This window comes from Pseudonaja textilis, chromosome 3 (genome assembly GCF_049901715.1).
Source record: "Pseudonaja textilis isolate UNSWEBS1 chromosome 3, rPseTex1.2, whole genome shotgun sequence".
In the NCBI taxonomy this organism is placed as follows: Eukaryota; Metazoa; Chordata; class Lepidosauria; order Squamata; family Elapidae; genus Pseudonaja; species Pseudonaja textilis.
The window spans coordinates 173444218-173471119 of NC_141992.1; the positions used below are offsets into that span (position 1 = coordinate 173444218).

Genomic DNA, 26902 nt, shown 5'->3' on the forward strand with positions numbered 1-26902 from the left:
ATTCAGGATTAGGTCTCAGTATCAATAATTTCTCCATACCTGAATGTATCTTAAAAGATTGCTTATTTATAATATATGATCTTTCTTTCCATATAGATTTATGCCTACATTTTTGAAAACATCAGATCCATTCAATTGGAAACTGTCCTACTGTCTATATCTAGTATTGTCATACTAGTTCTTGTTAAAGAGCTAAATGAAAAATTTAAGAAGAAAATTAAAATAGTGCTTCCTATTGATTTGGTTCTGGTAAGTATGACTTTTTAGGTACTGTATTGATAATTTACTACAGTTCTTGATGCCTTCTGCTTATTTCATGAAACAGATATGTCTAGATTTATCAATGTAATGATGTTATCATAAATCTGCTGTGTAAATCAGCTAAAGTCTATCCTCAGCCATGGCAACTGCCAGGATGATTGACACACATACATGCACATGAACATACAGTATATGAAGATACTCAACAGGGCAGGAAGAAAGAAGGCAGTGCTATGGTATGTATTATTTCTAAAGGGAAAGGCATGATTAAAAAAATCTTAACAAATTACAAACTAGCTACAATTTTATTTTATAATATAATATATCATATTACAGGATAATTAAAAATTAAAATTTCCAGGAAACACCGTAAATAAATAATTCTAGAAAGCTTGACCATTTTAAAATATATGTATTTTCCTTCTGCCTGTAATTATCAAATTAAAAAAATGATATTGATAAGCAGCATGTCTCAAACTCCACTGCCACAAGATTCATATATTATTTCTCATAAAACTTCTGAGAAAAATATTACATTCCTATGAAAGAAAAAGGTAATAAAGATTTAATCAATACTGTTTGTGCCCATTAATGTCAGTTAGACAATGTTGTGATATATAAGCTAGGGTAATTAATTTGAAGAATGCCCCAATTTGTTTCTCTTAAAAATGTCAGATGAGCTTAACTACATTGATACTTTTTATTTAAGTCAATATATACTGCAGCTCCAATGTAAAGATGTATAAATTTAATGCAAAATCACCATCTTCAGACAGGCTAGTCTACCGCTGCCCAGGCAGAGATTTTACGATGTCCTTCCCCAGGATTTTTAAATATTTAGAAAGGAGGAATACACGATGACTATATGACTCCTACCTTTTTTTTTTCTGGTTCCACAACCATCTGGACTCCAGAAAGCACCTCTTGAAAGCTAGGAACTCTCTTCAATAATATAAAATGCTGATGAATATGGAGGGAACACCTTTGGAATTCTGAAATACATTTAAGACATGTCACTGAAGGAAGTATGGCTATAAGGCTCCCATTGTGTTTTTCATGAAACAATGTGGCCTTTGGATCAAAGAACATTCCGTTTTGTCTCCCCTGAACCATAACCTGAGTAGATAATTATGGTATTCAACAAGTGATGCCATCTCAAAGTTGGCTGTATGGTTGGTCTTAATCCATATTTTTAAGAAAGTAGAAAAACAGTTATGCTACTTCCTATACTTTAAAAAAAATAATCTTGTTTCAAATCACTTAATCTTTATTGTTGCTTGACAATAGGTAATTGCTACCTCTTTCATCTGCTATTCTGCTGACATGGAGCACAGTTTTGGCCTGGAAATTGTGGGACATATTCCAAAAGGGTAATGAGTCTTCTATAAATATGTTTTTGTGTTTATATACATGTACATATGGAAATATAGTTATTTCTTATCCAGATTTTATACAGTAGGTTTCAGTTGTTAATGTGAACTAAGCAACAAAACAGTTGAAGAATGAAAATAAAAGTACACAGTTTGCATTACTACAGATGATAACATCTCAGGAGAAGAAATGAAATCAAAATCTGGTACTTAATAATTTTATTTTTAATAACATATTGGTAAATGTTTCTTGTATCTTTTTGAATGCACTTTCTATATGTATGAATGTACAGAGAGTTTTCAAAGGGATAAAACAAATGCTTTTAAATTTATACATTCAATAATAAAATAGTATATCCTTTGTTTTTCACGTATAGACCATTCTCTCTCAGGTCACAGATAGGGCTTAATCTTGGGTGGATAAATTTGACATATCTACCTCTTGTGCCTCTCTGCTACTTTCACAGTAATTTATTTCAGTGTTGGGAAATTTGAAGGCTATGCAGTGCTCTCTGCCCCCGCACATCACCAGGACCTGAAATGCATTGAAATAAGTTGCTATAAATATATTTCCTTTCATTGCACCTTGTGGGGATAGGAATGTTTTTAGAAAGGAGAAAAACATACACAATTGAACTGAATAACCCCCCAAAAATGTACCTATAATGCATGGCCCTTTTCAGGTTCTAATGATATTTGTAATAGTAGAATAATGTACAGTACATCTGATTTCTCTGGGATATTCATTTAATATTCACAATAGTTTTCCCACATTCTTCAGTGTGACATTTTCTGCCACCTAAAACTGTCCTTACTTTTGTAGTATTCCAGCACCAAGGTCTCCACCTTTGAAGATCCTCCCTGAAGTAGTGACAGAGGCTTTTGGAGTTGCATTAGTTGGTTATGTGGCATCTCTAGCTCTGGCCCATGACTCTGCTCAAAGATTTCATTACTCTGTGGATGATAACCAGGTAAAAAGCAATAATAGCCTTAAAACTGGCCTTTGGGATGCATTTCTTTGGGGATGATGGTATAAGAGATGGGAAGGCAAGTTGACTTCAGTTGAGGTTGTTTGATTCTATGGGACTTCGGTGTAGCCTCTTCCTTATTTTTGTAAAAAACTTTTTCAGGAGTTCTTGGCTCATGGCCTCAGCAATGTGATCCCTTCATTTTTCTTTTGCATACCAAGTGCAGCAGCCATGGGACGAACTGCACTTCTGTACAACACTGGAGCAAAAACACAGGTATTTCTACTGTCATGATGGATGGGTGGAGATAGTGGCCTTTATAGAATGACTATTCAACTCAGAGAGTTGAATTAGTTTTTAATACATCATCTTTAAAAATTCTCCAAATCTTGGTGTCATTAAGAATCAGATCAGCATGGCAAAGAAACTTTAAAATTTATAGTACTTATTCGTTTGGCATTTAGAGTGGAGTCACATTTATGAAAGGGTTGTGTTTCTGTAGAAAATAGCAATTCCTTTCCTTTCCTTACTTCTTTGCCAAAAAGATTTTCCATATGTTGGAGAAACTTTTGGCACAAAAATTTCTCATCACATAGTCCTTTCTTTAATATGAAAAAGAAGAAAAGAGAAAGGAAAAAAAATGACAGTTATGTATCTTCCATAATGTATCATCCCATGTAAAATTCCTGAAGGCAAAACAAAATTTACTTACAATGAAGAGCAAGTTGGTCACATCAAAGTGTTCTACAGTCTGCAGGGTCCTTGGTGCTCTCTGATCTTGGTTGTCTTCTTGCAGGAATTTCACTATCAAACTAGGTAATACAGCTTGATATACAGCTTGTTCATGATTTATCACTTGCTGCTTGTATGTACACTGAGAACTTAGCACTGGAGACAAATTCCTTGTGTGACCAATCACACTTGGCCAAATAAAGAATTCTATTCTATTCTTAGACAGAGTAAAATAAAGGAAAAGGGAAACTTCTCTAAGAAAATGTAAATTATGTTCATACAAATCAAATCTGTAGCATATATTTTTTTTGAAAATAAAGATTTAATTCAGTAACATATAGAAACATTGCATAGCTCTGGCATTAGTTTGCTAGGGTAACTAGAGCTGGATTCTCCATCTGAAGACTTCCAGATAGATATATTAAAACAATATTTCCCATATTTCCCACCACGGTTAAAAGCCATGGTAGCTTCCAAGACACAGTTGTGTTACGTATGCATCTGTACAAATGCAAATCCACCCTAAATGATGTAAATGAAATGAAGGTATATACCAATATCTGTGGATTTCAACACTTATACGGATACAAGTAGACAGCGAACACATTGTTATTTTTTTTTAAATACAACTTTACATCTTTGAGTTTTCCTCTTTAAAGCTGTTCTTTGGTAGTTTATCTGAAATAACATATGCCACTTTTGAGTTTATGTTATATATACTGTTATTTGATACATGCATTTTCTTCTTGAGTAATGTAGGGATACCCTATAATAAGAAAAAATATTAATTTATTCTCAAATGTTTCCAACTACACTTTGTGAGAGAGTCAAAAGTCCCTGTCTCTGCTCTGTTAATTTTTGTATGTCTGCAGTGGTTTGTTATGCTCAGCAACTTTGAGAAAACCAAGGACTTTTATTTGTAGGAGTTTTAGAATCTGAATAATATGATTTTTTTTCCTTTCCAACTGTTTTTAGGTGGCTTGTCTGATATCTTGTATGTTGGTGCTTGTGGTTATCTATACAATAGGACCAATGTTATACTGGCTACCCATGGTACAATTCTTTTTTTCCCCTTTAACTATTATTGTGTGCTTATTATTTAATTACTATTCTATTTTTATAGTTCTTTATTATTATTATTATTTGAACTGTATAGCAATTTAGCTGAAATTATTACTTCTGAAAATGATCATTCCACTTTTCTTTAGGACTCCATGAAAGGACATTCCATTGCTGCATGCCAAGAACAAAAAATATGTGAAAAAGTACTCTTTATTTTGCTTGGATAAGAAGCTTAGATATTGTGCACCTACTATATAAGATTAAAATAGGCTGTAAGACTGAGCTGGGTTTTTTGGCCCCAGCACAAGAACTCAATTTGTTCTTTCAGTGTATAAAACATGAAGCACCTTTTTTTTTTTTTTTTGCTTAAGAAAGAAAACACTTTTTGTATAACAAAAGTGCTTGCAAAGGGACTTATGTGAACAGGAGAAGGGAAAGCAACTGTAGGGTAATTTGCTTCAGCTATTTGGCTGGTTTAGCTTGGAACTGCTTAGAACTTTGATGAGAGACCACTAAAAATCCCCAAGCAAGAGGCTAGATTGGAAAGTTTTTAGAAACAATAATCCCAGAAGCAAGCAGTGGTTCACCACTTCTATATGACTGTTTGTCATGTGTTCTTTTTAAGTTTCTGGTGTAAAAATGGAACATCATTGTAAGGAAAAAATAAATATTGCTGCTAGAAATCAAGGTGCACTCCAAGAGCCAGCTTTGTTTCAAAGAAATTTTTATTTTTTAACACATGCAGAAGGAAATCTCTCTGCATTCAGTGGACCTTATCTTTACCTATATAAGTGCACAGAGATTGCAGATTCATTCAAGAAAAATCATAAAATTCTAAGAAGGCTGTCAAGCACAGGTGGAAGATTTCATTGCCGGCAGGTCATTCATTATCTTAATCATGAATGCTTTTGGTTGGCCACCACTGAATAAAGGAAATAGCTGGAACTTATAAAAATGTATTTGATTAATTAATCAAATTTATCTAGCTGCTGATCTCACCAAAAGCAGCTCTGGGCAGCACATGACAATTGGATAAAAATAAAGATTGACCCAATTTTAGTTGTAAAAACCTTGAAAACTCATCATTCTCTTCATTGGGAGAATGATGATTAACCAGCTGAATGGTGCTAGACTGGGTTCATCTATCACATTGAACCATAATCTCAATTTTGTTAAGGTGATTGAGTCCAGGCATTCCATACTGCATTGTGGAAATTGTTGCTTGTTGGAAATTGGCGTGCAGGCATCCAGAGAATATCCATCTTACCTGTTTTTTCTATGTATTAAAAGTATTAAGCTTTTTGTATTTCTACCTTAGTCCTGAAAATCCAGACATAGAAAAGGAAAACTGTAGTTCAGATACTGTATGACTATAATAATACAAAACCAAAAAGAATCCTAAAGAAGTATGGAAAATAGGTAATCCTGAATATCAGATCTGATGAAAGCCTTTTTTTTTCCTAAAGAAAAATAGAGTTCTGAAGCCAGACAGAAATAGGGAGATATTGTTTCTTTTTATTTTTCTTATATGTATCCATTTCATGTATTCATAACTATGTTTATACTTATACATGTTATCTTATAATCACTTGACCAAACAAACAAACAAATAAATAAATAAATAAATAAATAAATAAATAAGGTAGATACAAGTGTAACAATTGCATTCACCTAAACATATTTGGTTTTTGGGTTAATTTTTAACTTTGCATTATGTATATTTGGGGAAGGAAATCATATATATATATATATATATATATATATATATATATATATATATATATATATATATATATATATATATATATATATATATATGATGATGATGATAGAATAATGAATAATCCAGAATAATGAACTTTATCTTCTAACGAAGGTCTTTTTCATCCCAGGGTGTGTTAGCAAGTATCATTGTGGTGGGCCTGAAGGGAATGCTGATGCAGTTCCGAGATTTAAAAAAATACTGGAGTGTGGATAAAACTGAATGGGTAAGTAAAGTTTAACTCTTTTCAGGATATGGAGTAATAAGGTGACCAACTATCCTCCTTTAGGGAGGACAGTCCTTCTTTTGTAAGTTCTGTCCTCTCTCAAAAAGTGTCCTCCTACATGTCCTCCTTTTTGATATTTGAAGACTAATCTTCCATATTTGATCGATGCCAAGCCGATCTGTTATGTGTGATGTGACGTATTTGTATTTGACATGATGATTTGTCAAGGCTCGGTACAGTGCAGCGAGACGCGATCATGAGACGCATGCGCTCGTCACAGGAGAATTGTTTTGAGAGAGTGTGCCACACGCAAGTGGCTTTGCTTTTTTCTTCAATTGATTTGTGTCCTCCTTCTCATTGTAAAAAAGTTGGTCACCTTAGGAGTAATCTTAAAAGTTTCATCTTCTTATTCTTGTAGCTGCCCTGAGTTGCTTGACAGTGAGATGAAAGGCATTTAATTTAATAAACAAATCATCCCTTTTGTGTCCCATAGGTGCTTTTTTCAAAAGGCAACTGCACTTTTCTTTCTCTTTTTTCCTTGAAGATATTTTGATTGTCATTCAGTTCTAACAGTCAGAATTGAAGAAGCTTCTTGGATAAGAAGCAAAACTTCTTCAAGGATACTCAAGAAAAACAAAGTCCAGTTTCCTTTTGAAAAAGCACCTTTGGGACATTACTGAGAGGCCTCCAAAGTTGCTTTTTTAATGTCTTTTTCAACATCAGGTAGCAGCTACTACAGGTCCCATCCTGTGTATAACAGAATATTGCTGCAAAATTAGCTTTCTCCTTTGGTTGAATAGAATGTTTAGCCAGGGCTCTTGTTTTAAACTGTGATTTTTATTTGTTACTATTCACAATTCGTATGAACTTTTTCTGAGCCTCTGTTTGTTATCTTTTTGTCTTCTGCTTGAAATTCATAGTCATCATTTTAATATGTAAGTGCTGAGCCAGTCATTTTTCCAAGTTCTATGCTTCAGTGCTTTTGTAAAGAAATGACTTCACTCCAGATGTGATTATAATTTCAATTTGGCAAATTTGCTCTAAGGACCATGCATTGTGATATAATTTTATATAGGAATTTATCTACAGTAGAAGAGATTGAAAATAATCAGACTGCCTCATTCAAATGTCAATTAGTCACCAGAGGATAATTTCCCATCATTTTGATTTCCTTAAAATTCCATATGCTAGGGATGAAGTGGATCTTTGTCATAATTCCTGACTATTCCAGCTTCTGTTTTGTTTCTAAAAACAAATAGCTGTTTTTTCTGATTAGAATATAATGTTTTACCCAGTCTTCAGAGGGAACACTTTGCAGCAAAATTTCTACATCACAATTATGCTTTGAAATGAAAAGCAAGGATTTTGAAACACAGTGGCATTAAAATAAGAAACATATGAAAATTTCCAAGCAAATAAAAAATAAATATGGTTTTACAGCCGGATTTGTTAAAAGGCACTTTTAATTTTGCATTCGTGATTTTTCCTTCTTTTCCATGCTATGATATTTTTGTTTCATAAGAAATCAAAAAGATGTCAGAATGCTATATAGTCTTTTGAGTACAAGCAGTCAACCTTATAAGGATATGATCTAAGAAAGCAGAAGAGGCATGCATAGAAATATATTCTGAAATATATATCATCATGCTTTCCCTGGTTGTTTCCACATGTATGTGGATCCACATCTGCTTTTCTAATTTTCAGAGGATGCAATTGCTTCAGTGCTTTGAGAAGGAGGGCTGGAGGGCTTCATTAACTTGGTTTGCAAAGCACCCCTTATGCATGCTTTGCACAGTCTTAATTTTATATATGCTTTAGTAGATGCTCAATGTTCTAGAGAATGAACTATTTTTCCTTTACCAGTTTAGAAGGCCAATATCTTCTGAGGTATACGATTGTTAAATGATTTAAATTAAAAATATCTATCTTGTAAAATAGCTTTTCAGATTTTACATTTGTTTGTTTCTAATTAAAGTAATGAAAATGTTAATTATATAATAAAACCACCAGGAAAAAGAATTGTGTATATCTAATTATGAACTATGTTTTCATCTTTGGTATCTTTCAGAGTATATGGGTCAGCACTTACGTGTTTACAGTTTGCTTTGCTGCTAATGTAGGGTTATTGTATGGCGTCGTCTGCACAATACTTATAGTGGTTTTCCGTTTTTCAAGGTGAGGCCTTTTAAAATGTTTTTAGAAGCCAATCATTTCTGGAAATGCTGAATGATTCTGTTCTCCTCATGACAAATGTATACTACAAATTGCTTTTGTTATGTATAACTGTTCAGCTTTTTTTTTAACATCCTACAAATAATCTTGGAAGTTTTAATGAGTTGGAAATATAATTATTCTGCTATTTCAGTCAGATTTATTCTTGACAAGTTTGATTAGAACAGATAAATAGGCCCATAAGGACACAAGAACTTCTTATTTATAGTACCAAAGTCAAGAGGGTATTTTCAAAAGAATTCCAGTAGCTGCTGTATATCAAGTGCCAGTTCTATGTATACTGAAATAAGTGTTCAAATTCCTGTGCCTCTTTCTCCTACCTGCTCTGTAAAAGAGGTTAGAAATTACAGGTCTGTGTTTGTACATAAGTCCTTAACTTATGACTGTTCAAGCAGAACGACTCAAAAATATCATGACCTCGGAAAAGGTGACTTGCCTCCAGAGGTGGTATTCAGCAGGTTCTGACCAGTTCTGGAGAACTGGTAGTGGAATTTTTGAGTAGTTCAGAGAACTGACAAATACCACCTTTGACTGGAGATTTTACAGTATCCTTCCCCTGCCACGCCCACCAAGCCACGCCCACAGAACCGTAGTAAAAAAATTTGAATCCCACCACTGCTTGCCTCACACAGTTACAATTTAAGGCTTGATAATCGGCTTGCACTCACAACCATTGCCATGTCTTGTAGTCAGGTAATCACAATTTGCCACCGTCCCAGTTGGATTCCAACAACCAAAGTCAATCGGGTAAGCCAGATTCATTTAAATGACCAGGTGATTCACTTTAACAGCCACATGATTTGTTTAAAGACTACAGTAAAATGGTTGTAAAATTTGAGTCTGATCACATGATGAGTCACTTAATAACTGCACCAATTAGCATCAAAATCCTGGTTCCAATTGTGATTGTAAGTTAAAGACTACTTATACTTGTCTTAAGGTGAGTGAAACCATATCCATCTTTTCTTGCTTTGGTAACAGACAGATCTGATACCACATCTTTTACTTTTGATCACATGAGAACTAATTCTCACATTTACTTGTATGACTTTAGCTATAATGACTAAGAATTATTAGTTGAGTAGGCCCTTGACTCTTTTTCAGAAGGTCAGTTTTCAGAGTGGAGGACTATTGCAAGGATCAAAGTAAGCACAGACTCAAAAGATGATCCTTTGCAGTGGGGAAAATGGTAATCAACGGTAAAGTCAAACATTTGCTTGTTGCTCATCTAATCCTGTAAAGTCATGGAATCAATTATTAACCAATCCATTATCCTCCACTTAGAGACAAACAACCTACTCTCTAACAAACAATTTGGTTTCAGAAAAAAGCTATCCTGTAACACTGCAAAAACATATGGACTACACAACTCAATCAGGGCAAAGAAATAGACGCAATTTACATAGACTTCTGTAAAGCCTTTGATTCAGTGGTACACAACAAACTACTCGTAAAACTAAAATCTTATGGTATCTCTGGACAACTGCATAACTGGATAGAAGCATTCCTGTCAAACAGACAACAAATGGTCAAAACTGGGAGCGTCCTATCAAATTATGTACCTGTCAACAGTGGTGTCCCCCAAGGCAGTGTTCTAGGACCAGCTCTCTTCATACTTACATAAATGACCTCTGTGATCATATCAAGAGCAACTGCGTTCTTTTCGCTGATGATGTAAAGCTATTCAACACCACAGACAATACTGCTAGCCTTCAAAAAGACCTTGACTATGTATCAGAATGGTCAAACAAATGGCAACTTCAAATCTCAACAAATAAATGCTCTGTCCTACATATTGGCAAAAAAAATCAGAAAATAAAATACAGGCTGAATAGTGATGATCCAAACTCTGTCAAGGGTTTTGGAGTACTCATCTCTAATGATCTAAGTGCTAGAGCCCACTGTAACTACATAGCCAAAAAGGCATTAAGAGTTGTTAACCTAATCTTACGTAGCTTTTTCTCTGGTAATATTACACTAATAACTAGAGCATACAAAACTTTTGCTAGACCAATACTTGAATACAGCTCATTAGTCTGAAATCCACATTATGTATCTGATATTAATATAGTGGAGAAAGTCCAGAAATATTTCACAAGAAGAGTTCTCCTCTACTCCTTGCAGAATACCTTATGCCACCAGACTTGAAATTCTAGACCTAGACAACCTAGAACTACGATGCCTTCGGTCTGATCTAAGTATAGTACATAAAATTATACATTGCAATGTCCTACCTGTCAATGAATACTTCAGCTTCAACTGTAACAATACAAGAGCACACAATAGATACAAACTCAAGGTAAACCTTGTTTGGTCACTTTTGAATGCTGGCGGTGCTTTCACTCTAGTGGTAGCATGAGACGGAGTCTACAACCCACACAAGTGGCTCAGGTAGTACAGCTCATCCAGGATGGCACAGCAGTGCGAGCTGTGGCAAGAAAGTTTGCTGTGTCTGTCAGCGTAGTGTACAGAGCATGGAGGCGCTACCAGGAGACAGGCCAGTACATCAGATGTGGAGGAGGCTGTAGGAGGGCAACAACCCAGCATCAGGACCGCTACCTCCACCTTTGTGCAAGGAGGGACAGGAGGAGCACTGCCAGAGCCCTGTAAAATGACCTCCAGCGGGCCACAAATGTGCATGTAGCTGCTCAAACGGTCAGAAACAGACTCCATGAGGGTGGTATGAGGGCCCGACGTCCACAGGTGGGGGTTGTGCTTACAGCCCAACAATGTGCAGGACATTTGGCATTTGCCAGAGAACACCAAGATTGGCAAATTCGCCACTGGTGCCCTGTGCTCTTCACAGATGAAAGCAGGTTCACACTGAGCATATGTGACAGACATGACAGGGTCTGCAGACACCATGGAGAACGTTCTTCTACCTGCAACATCCTCCAGCATGACCGGTTTGGCAGTGGGTCAGTAATGGTGTGGGCTGGCATTTCTTTAGGGGGCCACACAGCCCTCCATGTGCTCGCCAGAGGTAGCCTGACTGCCATGAGGTACCGAGACGAGATCCTCAGACCCCTTCTGAGACCATATGCTGGTGCTGTTGGCCCTGGGTTCCTCCTAATGCACGACAATGGTAGACCTCATCTGGCTGGAATGTGTCAGCAGTTCCTGCAAGACGAAGGCATTGATGCTATGGACTGGCCCACCCGTTCCCCAGACCTGAATCCAATTGAGCACATCTGGGACATCATGTCTCGCTCCATTCATTAATGCCACATTGCACCACAGACTGTCCAGGAGTTGGGGGATGCTTTAGTCCAGGTGTGGGAGGAGATCCCTCAGGAGACCATCCACCACCTCATCAGGAGCGTGCCCAGGTGTTGTAGGGAGGTCATACAGGCACGTGGAGGCCATACACACCACTGAGCCTCATTTTGACTTGTTTTAAGGACATTACACCAAAGTTGGATCATCCTGTAGTGTTTTTTTCCACTTTAATTTTGAGTGTAACTCCAAATCCAGACCTCCATGGGTGGCTAAATTTGATTTCCATTGATAATTTTGGTGTGATTTTGTTGTCAGCACATTCAACTATGTAATGAACAAAGTATTTAATAAGAATATTTCATTCATTCAGATCTAGGATGTCTTATTTTTATGTTCTCTTTATTTTTTTGAGTAGTGTATAAAAAAATTATGTAAAATCTACCGGGAGAATGCTTATCTTTCATGACCAGCAAGACAACATAGATAAATATACCACTTCTATGATTAGCTTAAATATTAAGCATTCTTAGAATATAATATGAATGCTATGATTTAAACATGCAGGCACCTTATGCTAGGAACTAATTTACAGCATCTGGAACACTTGGAATAGGACCACAAGAAAAACACTTGATTTTTAAAAAGATTTTCTATTTTATGTATTTGTTACACATTCTTCTATACATTTGTCATAGAGCAACAACACTGAGCTTGAAGCACATGAATGAAACAGAATGCAGATTCAAAACAGAAGTGGACTTTGTAAGCTTAATTTTGTTGTTCTTTTTTGTCTTTTGAAAAAATTCTTTGCTCCTCCTCTTCGAAGTTGTTGCATATAGAAATGTCAAGATTTCAGTTCTTTTTCCAGATGACCAAGAGGGTTGAGGGTTGTGTGTGCAGGCTTTGCTCATATGTACTCCAAAACGCTGAGAGAAATGTGACTTCATTCATCTCACTTGTTCATTCACAATTTAGTGGCAATCTTATTTCATGGCAATTCAAGGCATACCCATGGCATCCCCCTAATTTAAACTAAGACAAAATTATTGAGGAGAAGTCTGGAATTTTTTTACGTTGTGGCTCTCAACTTGCTGTGAGTTGATATCTCTGCTTCATTTCTTTTGGGTTTGGATGATAATATGTTATTTTGTATAGTCTATTGAACTTTATGATAAACAGAAATTTCCAATAAAGCAGCAAATTTAAATATGAAATTAAAGGAACTCTACAAAAATGTAGACTTGCAAGCACAAATTCTGACAGAATAACAATATTATTGAGGAATTTATGTATCAAGAACAATTGCTCAGAGTCAATAATTGTATGGATATCAGATTTAGCAGGGCTGCAAAAACCCAGACTTCCAAGAGATACAAAAACTTCTTCACTGCGGTTTAGTAATTCCCCATTATTGTAGCTCAGTTCTGTTAGTTCAACCAGTACTAACCTAAATCATGTTGTCATTGGTCTATTTGGAAATGCATTTGATTGTGCTCCTAATATTCATGTTGATAACACAGGGGTTATGTGTTATAAAGCTTTTAAAATATTTTATTTTCTAAAGTATTGGGTTTTTTTTTTTATTCTAAAGGAATCTTCACAACCAGTGAAAATAGTGTCAGTGAATAACCCATTAGTCTTTCTGAATGCCAAGAAGTTTTACGCCAATATATTAGAAATAATCCATAAAGAGTGGACATGTGCACAGCAGCTGTCGGAAGATATGACCAAGGTAAGATCCACTTAATAAAGAGAAGGGAAAAATGAACATTAATTTGGCCTCCAGATTTGCATTTAAGTGATTGTATTTTGTATTGCTGGGAAAAGGTCATGACTAAGAATTTTACACTATGTCAAAAGGGGACCTGCAATGCTCAGTTGGACTTCTCCCCAGCTCTCTTTTGCTTACAGTGACCTATAGCAAATTCCAACTTTCTGAAAAGAGTCCTCTCTGAACCTAAACTCATTTGTTGCCAAGTATTTTCTTTCCTTCCATTCACCCTATCCTACTCCAATAAAAGCTTTCTAATTTTATTTCTGAAATATCTGACTAAAGGAGACTTGAGGGGGTGCAATGGCTCAGCAGTTAAGATGATGGGCTTGTCAGCTGGAAAACTGACAGCCCAGGTTTGAGACCTGAGTGCTGTGTGACGAGGTGAGCTCCCAGTACTTGCCCCAGCTCTTACCCATCTAGTAGTTTGAAAGCATGCAAAATTGCAAATGCAAGTAGCTAATTAGATACTATTTCAGTGGGAAGGTAACAGCGTTCCCTGTGCTTTTGGTGTGTAGCCATGTTGGCCACATGACCACAGAAATGTTTTGGACAGTGCTGGTTCCGTCGACTAAGAAATTAAGATAAGCACCATCCCCTAGTGCTGGGCACGATTGGACAGGAAAAACCTTTACCTTTAAAGGAGGTATAAGTATGGGAGGAGGTATAAATAGACAGTTATCCATAGAACAAATGCTGATTATTAGAGAAAAACATTGCCCGCTTTCCCCTTCTCCAATGAATCCTCCTCTTGTGAAACAGTTCTGGATCTGCTGGCACTTCACATTTAATTCTATTGCTATAGAAATATTTCTGCTGATTTCACTTAAATATGGTTGAGAAAAATAAGATTGATTTTTCAAAGCAGCAGATCATCCAGCACTGTAAACAAAGACTTTGATTATAACAGTACAAATGCTCTCTAACCATAAAAATATTTTTTGAAAATATGGAATGCAATCAATTACGATTTGAAATGGCCCTAAAATAGTAATCTGATTAGATACTAGGAGCTAGGATCCAATAGCGCAAGAAATTAAGGTAGATAATTCTGATGCTCAGTAAGAACATCAATACATACACACATACACACTGATAAAGCCTCTGTTGAAATTGTCTGAATTGCGATGACTTGTAGAGTTTGTAGAAGTCAAGAATTCTGTTAAACATGAGGTATGCTGGGAATGGATGGGTTGATGGGAAGAATTTATCCTCTGAAGATGATTAGGCAAATTCATAGAATGAGGAGCTGTCAGTGTTATTTTAAGCAGGGGTGGGATTCTACCAGTTCGCACCTATTCAGTTGTTAGAAGAAATTACTGGCCTAATCCTGCAAGGAAGGCAGAAAGGAAACATTCTGGTGTTGCTTACAGAAACTGCCTCTCTGTTAACCCTTATTACATTCTTGGCAGGACTAGACTTCCTGTCTGGAGTTTTTTTTCCCCTCCTTTCCTGGTACTTGGCTTGTGTGACCATTCAAAGTTACAATGGCACTGAAAAATGTGACTTATGATCATTTTTCACACTTACGACTATTGCAGCATCCCCACAGTCTTGAGAGACCAGGCGAGGAGATGCGTGCTTTGATGTGAGTGATATTGAGTTGGCCACATCCAATCAATAACATGACCACCAAGCCATGTCCACCCAGTCACATGACCACCAAGCCATGCCCACCACCTATGCCATACCCACAGCAACGGTTGTTAAAAAATTTGAATCCCACCCCTCATTTTAAGTAATCCTTAGACATAATACCAGCGGATATTATCTACAAAAGAGACAACAATAAGTGCTTTATAACCTTTCAGAGCTTCCAGAAATGATTTAGCTGTTTCTAAAACTTAATGGATTTGGCATTTAATGAAGTAGATAGCTATAGAAATAGAAGTGAGGGAATCAAATAGAAGCAAGTTCCTTTCTGTTTAAAGCTTGAGAACTTAAGTGTGTTTTGCTATAACAGTTTTAGATGTGGCTCTTCAGTTGTCCCAAGTATTGCCAGAGAAAGCATATTATACTCAAAAAAGAGACTGAGGGCAAAATATGAACCCATCAATACAAATAGCGATATCTGCCTGCACAACTTTATTGTCCCTTTCTGTCTAAAAAAGAGTGTCCTTAAAATGCAGTTAGTATTGATGGAAGATACATGTCTTGTCAAACAAGGCATACTGTCAGGCTTGAAAGACCAGGTCTACACATGAAGGTTTAATTAAACGTATTTATTGTTAAAAACCTATGCACAGGAATCTTCTCAGCTGAAGGTCAGCACTTGCTTGGAGTTAGATTTGGATCAACGGAATTCAAGGGAGTTGGACTTGGGCTTAGTTCGCTTGTGGCTATGTAAGGATTCTAGGCTGATCCCTCTTTTAACTCCATCCCAGGTTCTGCTTTTTCTACACATACAGCTAGTCCTCACTTACTAACTGTCCTGCTTAGTGACTAAAGTTATGGCAGCACTGAAAAATTAATTTTATAACTGGTCTCACTCTTACAATGAGTGCAGCAACCTCTCAGCCATAAAATAATCAATTGCATGCTTCCTAGTCTTCTGACAAGCAGAGTCAGTAGAGAAGCTGGCAGTAAAATAACAGATTTTGATCATGTGATGTCTCACTTACCACCAGCCGAAGTGCGATTGTAAATCCATCACAGTCATGTGTGTCTCTCTCTTAGCGACTATGTCATTTAGCAATGGAGTTGCTGTCCCAATTGTGATTGTTAAGTAAATGCCTCCTGGGCACACCTTCTGCCTTTCATTTTTCTTTTCAAATACTACCAATCTTTCCCTTCCTGATTTAAAGCAAATAATAGTTTTCTGTTGGTTCTAATCTATGATAGTGATTATTCTAATCTGTGTTAATGATTGAACACTAGAATAAAAACGTAATTCCTTTGCAAAAGAAATGCATCAAGCATTGTGTCTCAAATCAAGAATGGAGCTAGGGAATCAGTGTTGGTGGAAAGTGGGATATATAAACATGAGACTTTTTGAAGGCTATCTGGAAACAGTGGCATTATTTTACCTATAAATCAAACAGGTATGCCTGAATGCTGGTAGTTCTACATCTGGAGGGAAGCACGTTGACTAATTTCACGCACAGTCCCTTAGTCAACTTTAAAATTAATCATCACTTTCCATCCATGTTACTACAGTGAATGAAAGAAATCAAATAAAATGACTGGTGTTTTGCCTCTGTTTCAACACTGCTGCCAGTAAATAATAATAATAATAATAAAAAAACCCTGGGAAGTTTTCAGCTTTCTTGTTGTTATTTTTCATTATGGGTTAGTTTTGTATCCCAGGTAATAACAATGCTGTAAATTTTTCCCATAGCCTTAGCAATTCTTGGAAACCTGTTTCTGTAAGCATGCTTCCAGGGAAACTGTATTCAAATTGTCTTTTTGTTTGATCTGTATATAATATGCCCTTTTAAATAATATTATTATTTCTCTGGAAACCAAGTTCTTGAAGGTTTATCATGAAGAAACCTGATGATTTTAGAAATAGTAGAAAAATAACTGTCAGGGTTCTTAGCAAGGGAAATACACTGTATTCATAACAGTCAGAATAAGCATTTTTTTAAGCAGAAAATAAAAATTAGCATTGCAATCAACCATGCTGCTTTCTTTTTTGTTTCAGTATGAACAGAACATATTACTTACTTCATTATCCAATGGAAACTGCCATGGTGAGTGAATAATTTAAGAAATAATCAGTGCTTGATTTTCCTGTTAATTAATTTATTTATATTTCATGTTTTTAGAGTGCCCATTTCCCTCAAGAGATTGTCAGGTTGTTGTATTGTGGGAAGGAATCCAATTTACTGCTGTCCACATACCTTCCATCTGGCATAGGAAGGGGAAGGAATAGAATAGGGTTTCTCAACTTTGACAGCTTGAAAATTTGTGAACTTCAGCTCCCAGAATTCCCCACCCAGAAATGTTGGAAGTTCAGTTGAAATCCACAGAACCTAAAGTTACCAAGGTTGAGAAACACTGGCCTAGAAGACATGTCTATATGGTATGAATCCCAAAAAAGGATATCAGATTGTTCCCTGTAGTGTAATTGATGTACCCTCAGTTGATGGAAGGAGGAGATTGTGCTGACCATTTAATTTAAAGGGCCTTCTATTTATTAATTTATGTGGAAGCCATAGGAGACAAGGAATGCAAAGGTGAGCAAACTGTAGAAGAATAATGGCACAGTAGAAGAGTAGCAATATAGAATTGCAGGCTAATTCTGCTGCCAGCCGGCTGCCAGCAATTCAGCAGTTTGAATCTCACCGCCTCAAGGTTGACTTAGCCTTCCAGCAGAGCCAAAGATCTAAAGACTTGCTAGAAAGCAAGAAATCCAACCATTTCCTGCTTCCTAGCTAATCTAAATCTCCTGGCACAGCAGAACACCTGATGGTCGAAAAAAGGAAAAATAGCAATTTAGCAGGTAAGTTTGCTGGGTAAGGAGTGAGTGGGCGGGGAAGATTGCCTCAGGCCATGTGGGTGGCATGGCCTTGTGTTTCTACGCATCCTGTATTAATTGCTTTGGGGGGATGCTCTGGGGGTGAGATTTCTCTGTGGCCCACCAAAATTTTCTCATGGCCCCCTAGTGGGCTGCGGCCCACCGGTTGGTGACCGCTGGCTTAGAATAACCTAATAGTATCAGTATCTCACATCTGACATCCTTGGACTATTGCTGTGGTGGTGCAATGGATAGAATGCAGTATTGCAGCTAATTCTGCTGTCTGCCAGCAGTTCGATTCTCACCAACTCAAAATTGACTCGGCCTTCCAGCCTTCCAAAGTGGGCAAAATGAGGAACCCGATTTTTGGGACAATATGTTGATTCTGTTTAGAGATGGTTGTAAAGCATTATGAAGCAGTATATAAGTCTAAGTGCTATTGCTATTGCTATGTCTTCACATGTGAAGCAGATATATGCCCTGGATCTTGCTTATTTTCATGGGTTATACTTCTAGGAACAGTTGGTTGCTTGTTCATTCTTCAGTTCTTCTATATCACTGACCTTGTGGAGAGTTAGAAAAATGGCTTATGCCTGCAACATTATTCACACTGCGGCTTCTGCAGCTTAACAAACGTATAAAGTCCGGGACTTGGAAGAAAACCCAAAATAACACAGATTGGCATTCATTCTGGAGGGAAAGGTCCATATTTTTTAATTTCTAGAAAAGTTTATTCATTTGGAAATTTCTGCTTCTTCCAGAAGGGAATGTAGATCCTGCATTTGCTGATCTAAGAAGTTCATCCTTACAACAGCATCCCAGTGAAAGGCACAATCTAATATTTGACTGCAGTGGCTTGACTTTCTTTGACTACACTGGTATCTCTGTACTTATTCAGGTATTTATGATCTTCTATGTCTTCATTGTCATCTACTTTTTAAATGAAATCTATTCTACATTTAGTTAGTTGAAGCTGCCAACAAAGTCAATAGACTGGCACTGCCTATTTGTAAAATTAAAGTTTCACTCTGTATTTTCTTTTCTTCCTATGTTAATTTTGGTCTAGATTTTATTTGTTTATCTATTACATTTCTATGTTGCCCATATCACTTGAATGACTGGTGGTTTACAAGAAACATGCTGTAGTATAAAAGCATAAATAAAACAGAATTAAATCAGACTTAGAAAGTTAAAAACTGAGCTATTAAAAAATGACAGAACTGGAGGAAGCACCCTCACATCACCAACCACCTCAGGTTTCTTATGTCTCTTAAAACCCCATGACAACTATCAGAGCCAGATTTTAGCACTCTTTTGGGGGCCACTTCACCTCTGGAAATAAGGTGTTCTGGACGATGGAGGTGACAGCAGAGATGGCTCTTTTTTCTGGATTCCACCAGTCCAAATTCTTTAACTGATGAGATTCACAAAATACCCTCCCTGCCTGACTGGGTGGATGGTCAATGTGATGTAAATGGAAACTGGTTGAATGCCCGGGAAGGCTTTAAAGGTGATTATCACCACTTTGAATTTAAACAAGAAACAAATTGGCACCCAATGTGGCTTGTGTGGCAAAGGTGTTACATTGCAACTCAAGGGATGCCCATTCTGTACCAGTTGCAGCTTCCAGATACTCTTCAAGGGTAACCCATGTAGAGCATATTGTAATAGTTCATATAGAAGATGATCAGGATGTGAATATCTGAAAGAAGAGTTTGATCCAGAAAAGGGCATAACTGAGCACACATGAAGTTGTGCAATGGTCCTCATAGCCACAACTGCCACCTGCTCCGTGAGCAGGATCTGTGAATCCAGTAAGATTCACAAATTATGCACCAGGCCCATCTGGGGCAGTGCAAACCTATCCAGGACCAAAGATGATACATTTCCAGACAGAGAGAAGTTTCTCATCCACAGCCACTCTGTCTCACCAGGCTTTAGTTCCCCATCCAGACCTCCACAGCTTCCAAGCACCACAAAAGGGTATCCACAGCATCAGTTATTTTGCTTGGGACAGAGATATAAAGCTGGGGGGGAGGTGTCATCAACCGACTGATGATACCTCATCTCATGGTGAATGATGATCTCATCCAGTGGCTTCATGAAGATATTAAAAAGGAGTGGAGTTGAGTCCTGCAGCACCCCATGAAGCAAGGGCTGCAGGGTGGATCTCTTGCCCCCATCAACACTGATTGGGACCAGTCGCAGAGGAAGGAGGTGAACCAGCACAAAATTGTAGCCCCCATCCTGAGTTCCTGAAGCCAGCCCAAATTGTAGGACAGAGCTTCTTCCATCAAACCATTTGCTGTACTGTACAAATTGCATTCGTGTTAATCTGAGATACAAAACCATGCTATTTTAGGGATGTTTATATTATAGAACGCCTTCCCCTAGTGGCTATTTGGAATACAATTTGTGACACACCACCCCCTCAGCCTGCAATGTATTTGGTAAGACCTCTGAGTAAGTTCAGAACAAATGTTAATTGTTTTCAACATTTATATACAAAATTAGTGGACCATGTAATAGTTGAATCAAATACTGCATCCTTTTTCAGTTTATTACCCTTCACCATTGAAACTACTCTTTCAGATTCTTAATATTTTGCTAGATTTTGTCTCTGGATTTCTTTTAGTAGCTGCGTATTTGGCTTTCTATTAATCCTCCCCAAGGCTGGTATGCCTTTCTTTCTTCTGGGCCTAAGAACTGATTTCAGATAGATTGTTTCTTGATTTCTTTTTGTTCTTTGACTCCTGAAGTTAAAGCATGTGATGCAGTATACTGTAGGTACTATTATTACTTTAGACTATGTTCCTGTTCAGCTCATTGCTTTGAAATGGATGGACATTTGTTGAATGAATCATTGCTATAAAAAAAAGTAAAGCAAATACAACAAGGGATAGTACAATTGTCATTATTCTGATAGGAAACAGAGATAATATTAGATATATGAGACACTGCTGAAACATTTCTTCATAATCTCCTTATGGCATAAACTTCATGCAGAATGAGGTACTAATTTGCCAAAATTTAACTTTGAGAGGAGGACGTTAAAAAGAATTATTATTGCCTTATGCACCCCATCTATCTCATATAATTGACTGTCATTCACTTCTCATGTGACCAGATCATTCAATGATTTTTTTTTTTTTGGTACTGATCACTTAGTTTTGCATTTAACTCACATACATTCAGCATCCATTCCTTGAGCCTCTGTGTTGTTATTCACCATTTACACTTCTTAAGCATCTGATTCCACAGCATCAACCTCTATGCTTTTCCTGTTATACCCAATTGATACTTCATATAACAAGGGACTGAACCACAGTCTTACTTTATAATAGCCATTTTTTCCTTGACAAACATTCTTTCCTAACAACAGGCCACCTACTACCTGTACCTTTCTGTAAGAATTTCCATATATTAAAATTAGTCTACGTTCTACGAAGGTAAAATACTTTGATTTTTAGCATCTAAGTATAACCTGTAATTGTTCGTTTCATTTACCCTGTCAAACACACTTATTCATTGTATTATACCAGAGGTGTCAAACTCAAGGCCCGTGGGCCGCATCCATCCCTCAGAGTGCTTAGATCTGGTTTGTGGGGCTGCCCTGGAAACGGCAAAGGACTGGCCCATGGTGCCTCTACCAGCAAAAACGGAGCTTGGGAGGGCTGCATGATCTCCATTTTTGCCTGCAACTGCCTCCTGCAACCCTCTGCCAGTGAAAACAGATGTCGTATGCAGCCCTCCCGAACTCCATTTTCACTTGGAGAGCATTACCACAGGCACCCCCAACATGAGTGATGTTGAGTTGGCCATGCCCACCCTTGTCTCCTGAGGTCAAACACAACCCTGATGCGGCCCTCAATGAAATCAAGTTTGACATTCCTGTATTATACAATCTGGATGACTTTGGGCAGTCACTCTCTCTCAGGCCTAAGAAGAAATCCATGGCAAAGCACTCCTGAATGTGTCAAGAAAATGTGTGGAGTTGTCCAGGCAATTAGTATGAAAGTAAGAAATAAAAATCCTGTATTAGTCCTTAAGCAACAAAACAAAATTTATCTTAAGTCTTAACAAATGTTCTGAAAGAAATTGATGCGAGGCAAATGAGATAGGAGGCTATGAAAGCAAGTAGTATGAGGAGAATGAATAAACCGGCTAAATCTAATTAAAAAGAAATCCTCACAATTAGCAAGAAAATTAGATTTAGAAATCAAGCACTTAACGCCAAAGTAAAATAAGGCAGACACCTAAAGTATGCATAAACAAAAAAAGAGAGCTGAATGTTTTAGAAACGTAAAACCTGAAGAGCTTTTTTATCTATAGCAAGAATATTATGAATCTTTGGAAAAAAATTGCTAATAATGACATTAAAAAATGAAGGTAAATAATAATTTAGAAAAATAGAAAGATTTGGGTTTTGGGTTATGTTCTCATTCCTTTGTCTACTTGGAATAAGAATTAATTCTATTAATGTTTTTTATTTACATGAAACAGTTTTAAAATGCTTCATAATCCTGAACAATATATATATATATATATATATATAAATATTTCCTCTCTTTTAGATTTATATGGATGCTCAACAGAATAATATAAATGTTTGTCTGGCAAATTGCAAAGGCAGGTATCAATTTTCAGTGAAGATAATTTTTATGAATTATGTTTAATTTGTGGTGTTCCTGCTCCTCTTTTACAAAGCCGCCTTCTCTTACTGCAGCTTCTTTGAAAAAGGCCCTGAAATTCAATGGAAAGCTAGAATTAGAGAATGCTGTCTTCTATGAGTCGGTTTCTTCAGCTGTTGCTGCCATTCAGTTTAGCAGGGTAAGTCTCAGTCTATGTGAAAAACAAGACATTAAGAGGTTACCTCGAGTTTCTCTTTCTAAACTGGACACCCAGTTTACAGGGGGAAAGGGAAATGCTCAGCTCTTATTGTTTGTGTGTATGTGTGTTTACTTGCTTATTTTCATCATCTAATATTCAGGAACTCTAAGAAAGCAGATCTGTTCCTAGCTTGCATAGTTTATTGCCCCTGATAGCATCTTTTCACCTCTCATTAGAGTGTTGACACACTCCCTTTGTCTCATTCCCAGGCTCTCATAGAAGTAGCTTATCTATCTGATCATCATCATCCTCTTTTAATGGCCCCACAAAATCTTGTGGGATGGCATCTAGGCAACTGAACAGAGCTGAGTGTTTAGTGGCTGGATGCACTTCCTGTTGCCAATGTGGAGGGTTTTTTTCAGCAGTTATATTATTCTCAGTGTGCCCAGAGAGATAAATATCTGCCTGTACACCTAGGATCGAACTCACAGCCTCCTGATTGTGAGGTGAGAGCTCCACCTCTAGGCCACCGCACCACTCAGCTTATCTTTCTGATGTTAAAATGATATTTTTCTTCTTCTCCTGATACTTACCTTGCAGTGCAAATGATCTACATCTCATTAATGATAGGCTTACTGATGCAGTCAGTGGCTGAAAACTACTCAGCTCCCATTGGCTATGATAGGTGACTGTGGATATGCCTCCTCTCATCTGGTTCCTGGGCACAGTTTTCCAGGTCTGTTTGTTTTTGGTACCAGCAGATAACAGTTCTATCCAACTAGGATTTTCTCCTGTCCAAACAGCCACCTGTCTCCACCACCTCTCTACCTCCACTAAGAGCTGGAAGTAGGTCTCTGTTTTTTCATCAATTCTTCAGTTACCAGGAGTGACACTGTGGTATTGGAGAGCTAGTGGGTATTTTCCAATTCCATTCCTTTTCTTTTTCGTTTGCCACTTTCCCAAGTATTTTTCCCAGTCTAGCAGGGGTGGCAAGAAAAATGTAGGATCAGAGACCATCTGCTTCTTTTGGCAACTCACCCAACACTGGAGCTATGACTGGGGGAGCTGATGGTTTTGCTGCCAGTCTCTGATTGCATAGGGCTGAACCATACAATTAGAGATCTAGCAATGAAATACGCAAAGCGCGCCCACCAAGCCACACCCACCGAACCGGTGGTGACAATATTTGAATCCCACCACTGCCATAAACATTCCTGTTATCTAAAACAAACAAACAAACCCAACTGTTATGCCTTTTCCACTGATCTTACTTGATCAACCAAAGTTAAGAAATTAAGTGATGTTTGTTTAGATGTATTACAGAAGGAAGGGTATATCAAACTTAATCATTCAACCATTCTGTCCTCTGCTTTTCCATACATAAACATAAGAATTTCTTGAATATTCCCTTAGTAGCAAAAAATAAGAACAGATAATACTGCAGCTGTTATTTATATCTATGTAATAATATTGGAATTAACTCTATGGATTATTCCTTCCTTCCCAAATCAAACAATCACAATTACGATTATTGTAAATTGTTGTTAGAGACTCCAGAGATAGATACCTAATTTAATGAACAGGCCCAGTGCCAATGAAATGCTAGGACCCACTGCAACTGATGTGAATACTGTACATCTGCCAAGTTGGATTTCACTCAATTGCTCATTTGTCCAGTGTTATATTTATTCCATCTTGTTTCTTCATTAATTTCAGTGAAAAAAAATAAACATGAAAATTTCTATTGATTTATGTGCTTGTTTCCTGATTGTATGTATGTATGTATGTATGTATGTATGTATGTATGCATGTATGGCATTCAGCTTTGTTCGGGTATTTTCCCACGTCATTGTAGTTGTGCTTTTAAAGTTGTAGCAACGTTTCAGCAGAATCTCATCTGCTATCATATATATGGATCTTTGGTTATTCGGGTTTTCTCCCGCGTAAGATTGGAAGTATCTAGGCAATGTTTCGATGAAGTCTCATTCATCATCTTCAGGCTTCTGAATTTGAATGAGACTTCATCAAAACGTTGCCTAGATACTTCCAATCTTACGCGGGAGAAAACCCGAATAACCAAAGATCCACATACTAATACCCGCGAGAACCTCAGAAAACACATATATGTGTGTGTGTGTGTGTGTGTGTGTGTGTAGGTCTAGGTGTGTTTGGGTCTTTTCCCATGTAAGATTAAGAGTATCTTGGTGATGTTTCAGCGAGGTCCTACTCACCATCACACACTGCTTGCACTGGCACGAAGCCGAAAGCAGCAGCCTGAGGATGGTGAGTGGGACCTCGCTGAAATGTCGCCACGATACTCTTAATCTTACACGGGAAAAGACCCGAACACACCTAGATCTACATACCTGTACCCATGAAAATCTACGAAAAAAAATATATATATAATGTATGTATGTATGCATGTATGTATGTATGTATGTATATGTATATGTATGTATGTATGTATGTATGTATGTATGTATATGTGTGTGTGTGTATATATGTGTATATATATATATATATATATATATATATATATATATATATATATATATATATATAACATTTCCTTGTGCACTATTTTTGAAAACAATTTTATTATGACATTTTCTGTGTATCATTAGCAAATGGAGTGTAAAATTTGAGAAAGGGTTGTTATCAACATAAAACAGCCCTGGAATAGGTTTGAAAAGTGTGAATGAATTAACTCAGTAGCACAGTTGGCTATATGATTTGTCTATCAACTGGTAGGTAACGAGATGATGGGAATGAAAAGTAACATTTACTAATGATGGATTTCTTAGCAGATAAATAGATCAGCGAAGTTCAGGGTTTGCAGCAATGGTGGGATTCAAATTTTTTTACTACCGGTTCTGTGGGTGTGGCTTAGTGGGTGGCATTGCTTGGTGGGCATGGCAGGGGAAGGTTACTGCAAAATCCCATTCCCTCCCCACCCCACCAACCTACTTTTCAGCTCTGTTCTCCTGTGCAGGGCAACAAAAAAGACCCAGCCAATCAGCTGGGACTGGGGAGGCAGAGAATAGATGGGGGCAGGGCCAATCAGAGGTGGCATTGGTCGGTTCTCCAAAATACTCAAAATTTCCGCTACTGGTTCTCCAGAGCTGGTCAGAACCTGCTGAATACCACCTCTGGTTTGCAGCTTGAAGATTTGAAATGCAGGAACCACCTTCATTGATGTCATGAATTTGAGCTGCAAGATGGGTGGCAAATAAATTTAATAAATAAAATAATAAAATAAAATATGGTCTTGATTTGGATTTAGTTATCCATGATGCATGCCTGATTCTGATAGCTGTTCCACAAAATACAAGATCTTACTGCCTTTCCCCCAGATTGCAGGTTTCAAATCTTAGCCATCAGCAGTCAGCAATGCTAAGAATTCTGGGAACTGAAATTCTCAAATCTGTTAGGAAGCCCCCAAGAATGGCCCCAGTAACACCACTGCTCCACAAGCTGCATTGGTTGTCAGTCTGCTTCTGGGTACAATTCAAGGGGTTGAATTAAAGCCCTTCATAGTATGGGTCCAGATTACTTGAGGGACCATCTCACCCCATTGGGATTGGCCCTTCCCACTAATGCCAGCAGAGGAGGTATGCTGTGGGTCAGGTCAGCCCAATAGAAAGCTGGCGGGGTCCAGGGGGAGTGCCTTCTCTGCTGCCACCCCCTGCATCTTATCCCTGATGTGAGGTTTGCTCCCAAACCTCCTACCCTTTTGTAAGGGCCTAAAGACCTGTCTCTGCCAATTGGTCTAGCCTCTAGGGCCCCATAGTATAGGTGGTTGATTGATTAACAATAGATCCCACCTCCCCCCATTCCGCCCCCATCCTCCCCATGTGTCCTTGATTTTAATCTTTGGTTTTAATCTATTCAGGTTTCAGTGTATATGTAGATGTATTTTTTAGGTCTGTAAGCCGTCCAGAGTTACGTTATGGCAAGGTGGGCGGCCAGTAAATTTTAGAAACAAACAAACAAACAAGCTAGAAGTCTTC

At 37.4% G+C, this 26902-nt stretch overlaps 1 protein-coding gene across 2 annotated transcripts in view; it reads left to right on the forward strand.

Moving 5' to 3' along the window:
• Window positions 1–26902, forward strand: part of SLC26A7 (solute carrier family 26 member 7) — a 51701-nt gene that overhangs the window by 23933 nt on the left and 866 nt on the right. Inside the window, exons 5-18 of one of the 2 annotated variants that reach the window (XM_026705984.2) lie at window positions 97–249; window positions 1549–1631; window positions 2455–2602; window positions 2762–2875; window positions 4307–4384; window positions 4540–4596; window positions 6286–6381; window positions 8450–8556; window positions 12528–12594; window positions 13424–13564; window positions 17247–17295; window positions 18824–18960; window positions 22637–22691; window positions 22789–22892. In XM_026705984.2, the coding sequence (XP_026561769.1) occupies window positions 97–249; window positions 1549–1631; window positions 2455–2602; window positions 2762–2875; window positions 4307–4384; window positions 4540–4596; window positions 6286–6381; window positions 8450–8556; window positions 12528–12594; window positions 13424–13564; window positions 17247–17295; window positions 18824–18960; window positions 22637–22691; window positions 22789–22892 (1389 nt within the window). The remainder of the gene's footprint in view (window positions 1–96; window positions 250–1548; window positions 1632–2454; window positions 2603–2761; window positions 2876–4306; window positions 4385–4539; window positions 4597–6285; window positions 6382–8449; window positions 8557–12527; window positions 12595–13423; window positions 13565–17246; window positions 17296–18823; window positions 18961–22636; window positions 22692–22788; window positions 22893–26902) is intronic. The other variant, XM_026705985.2, reaches the window with a different exon arrangement.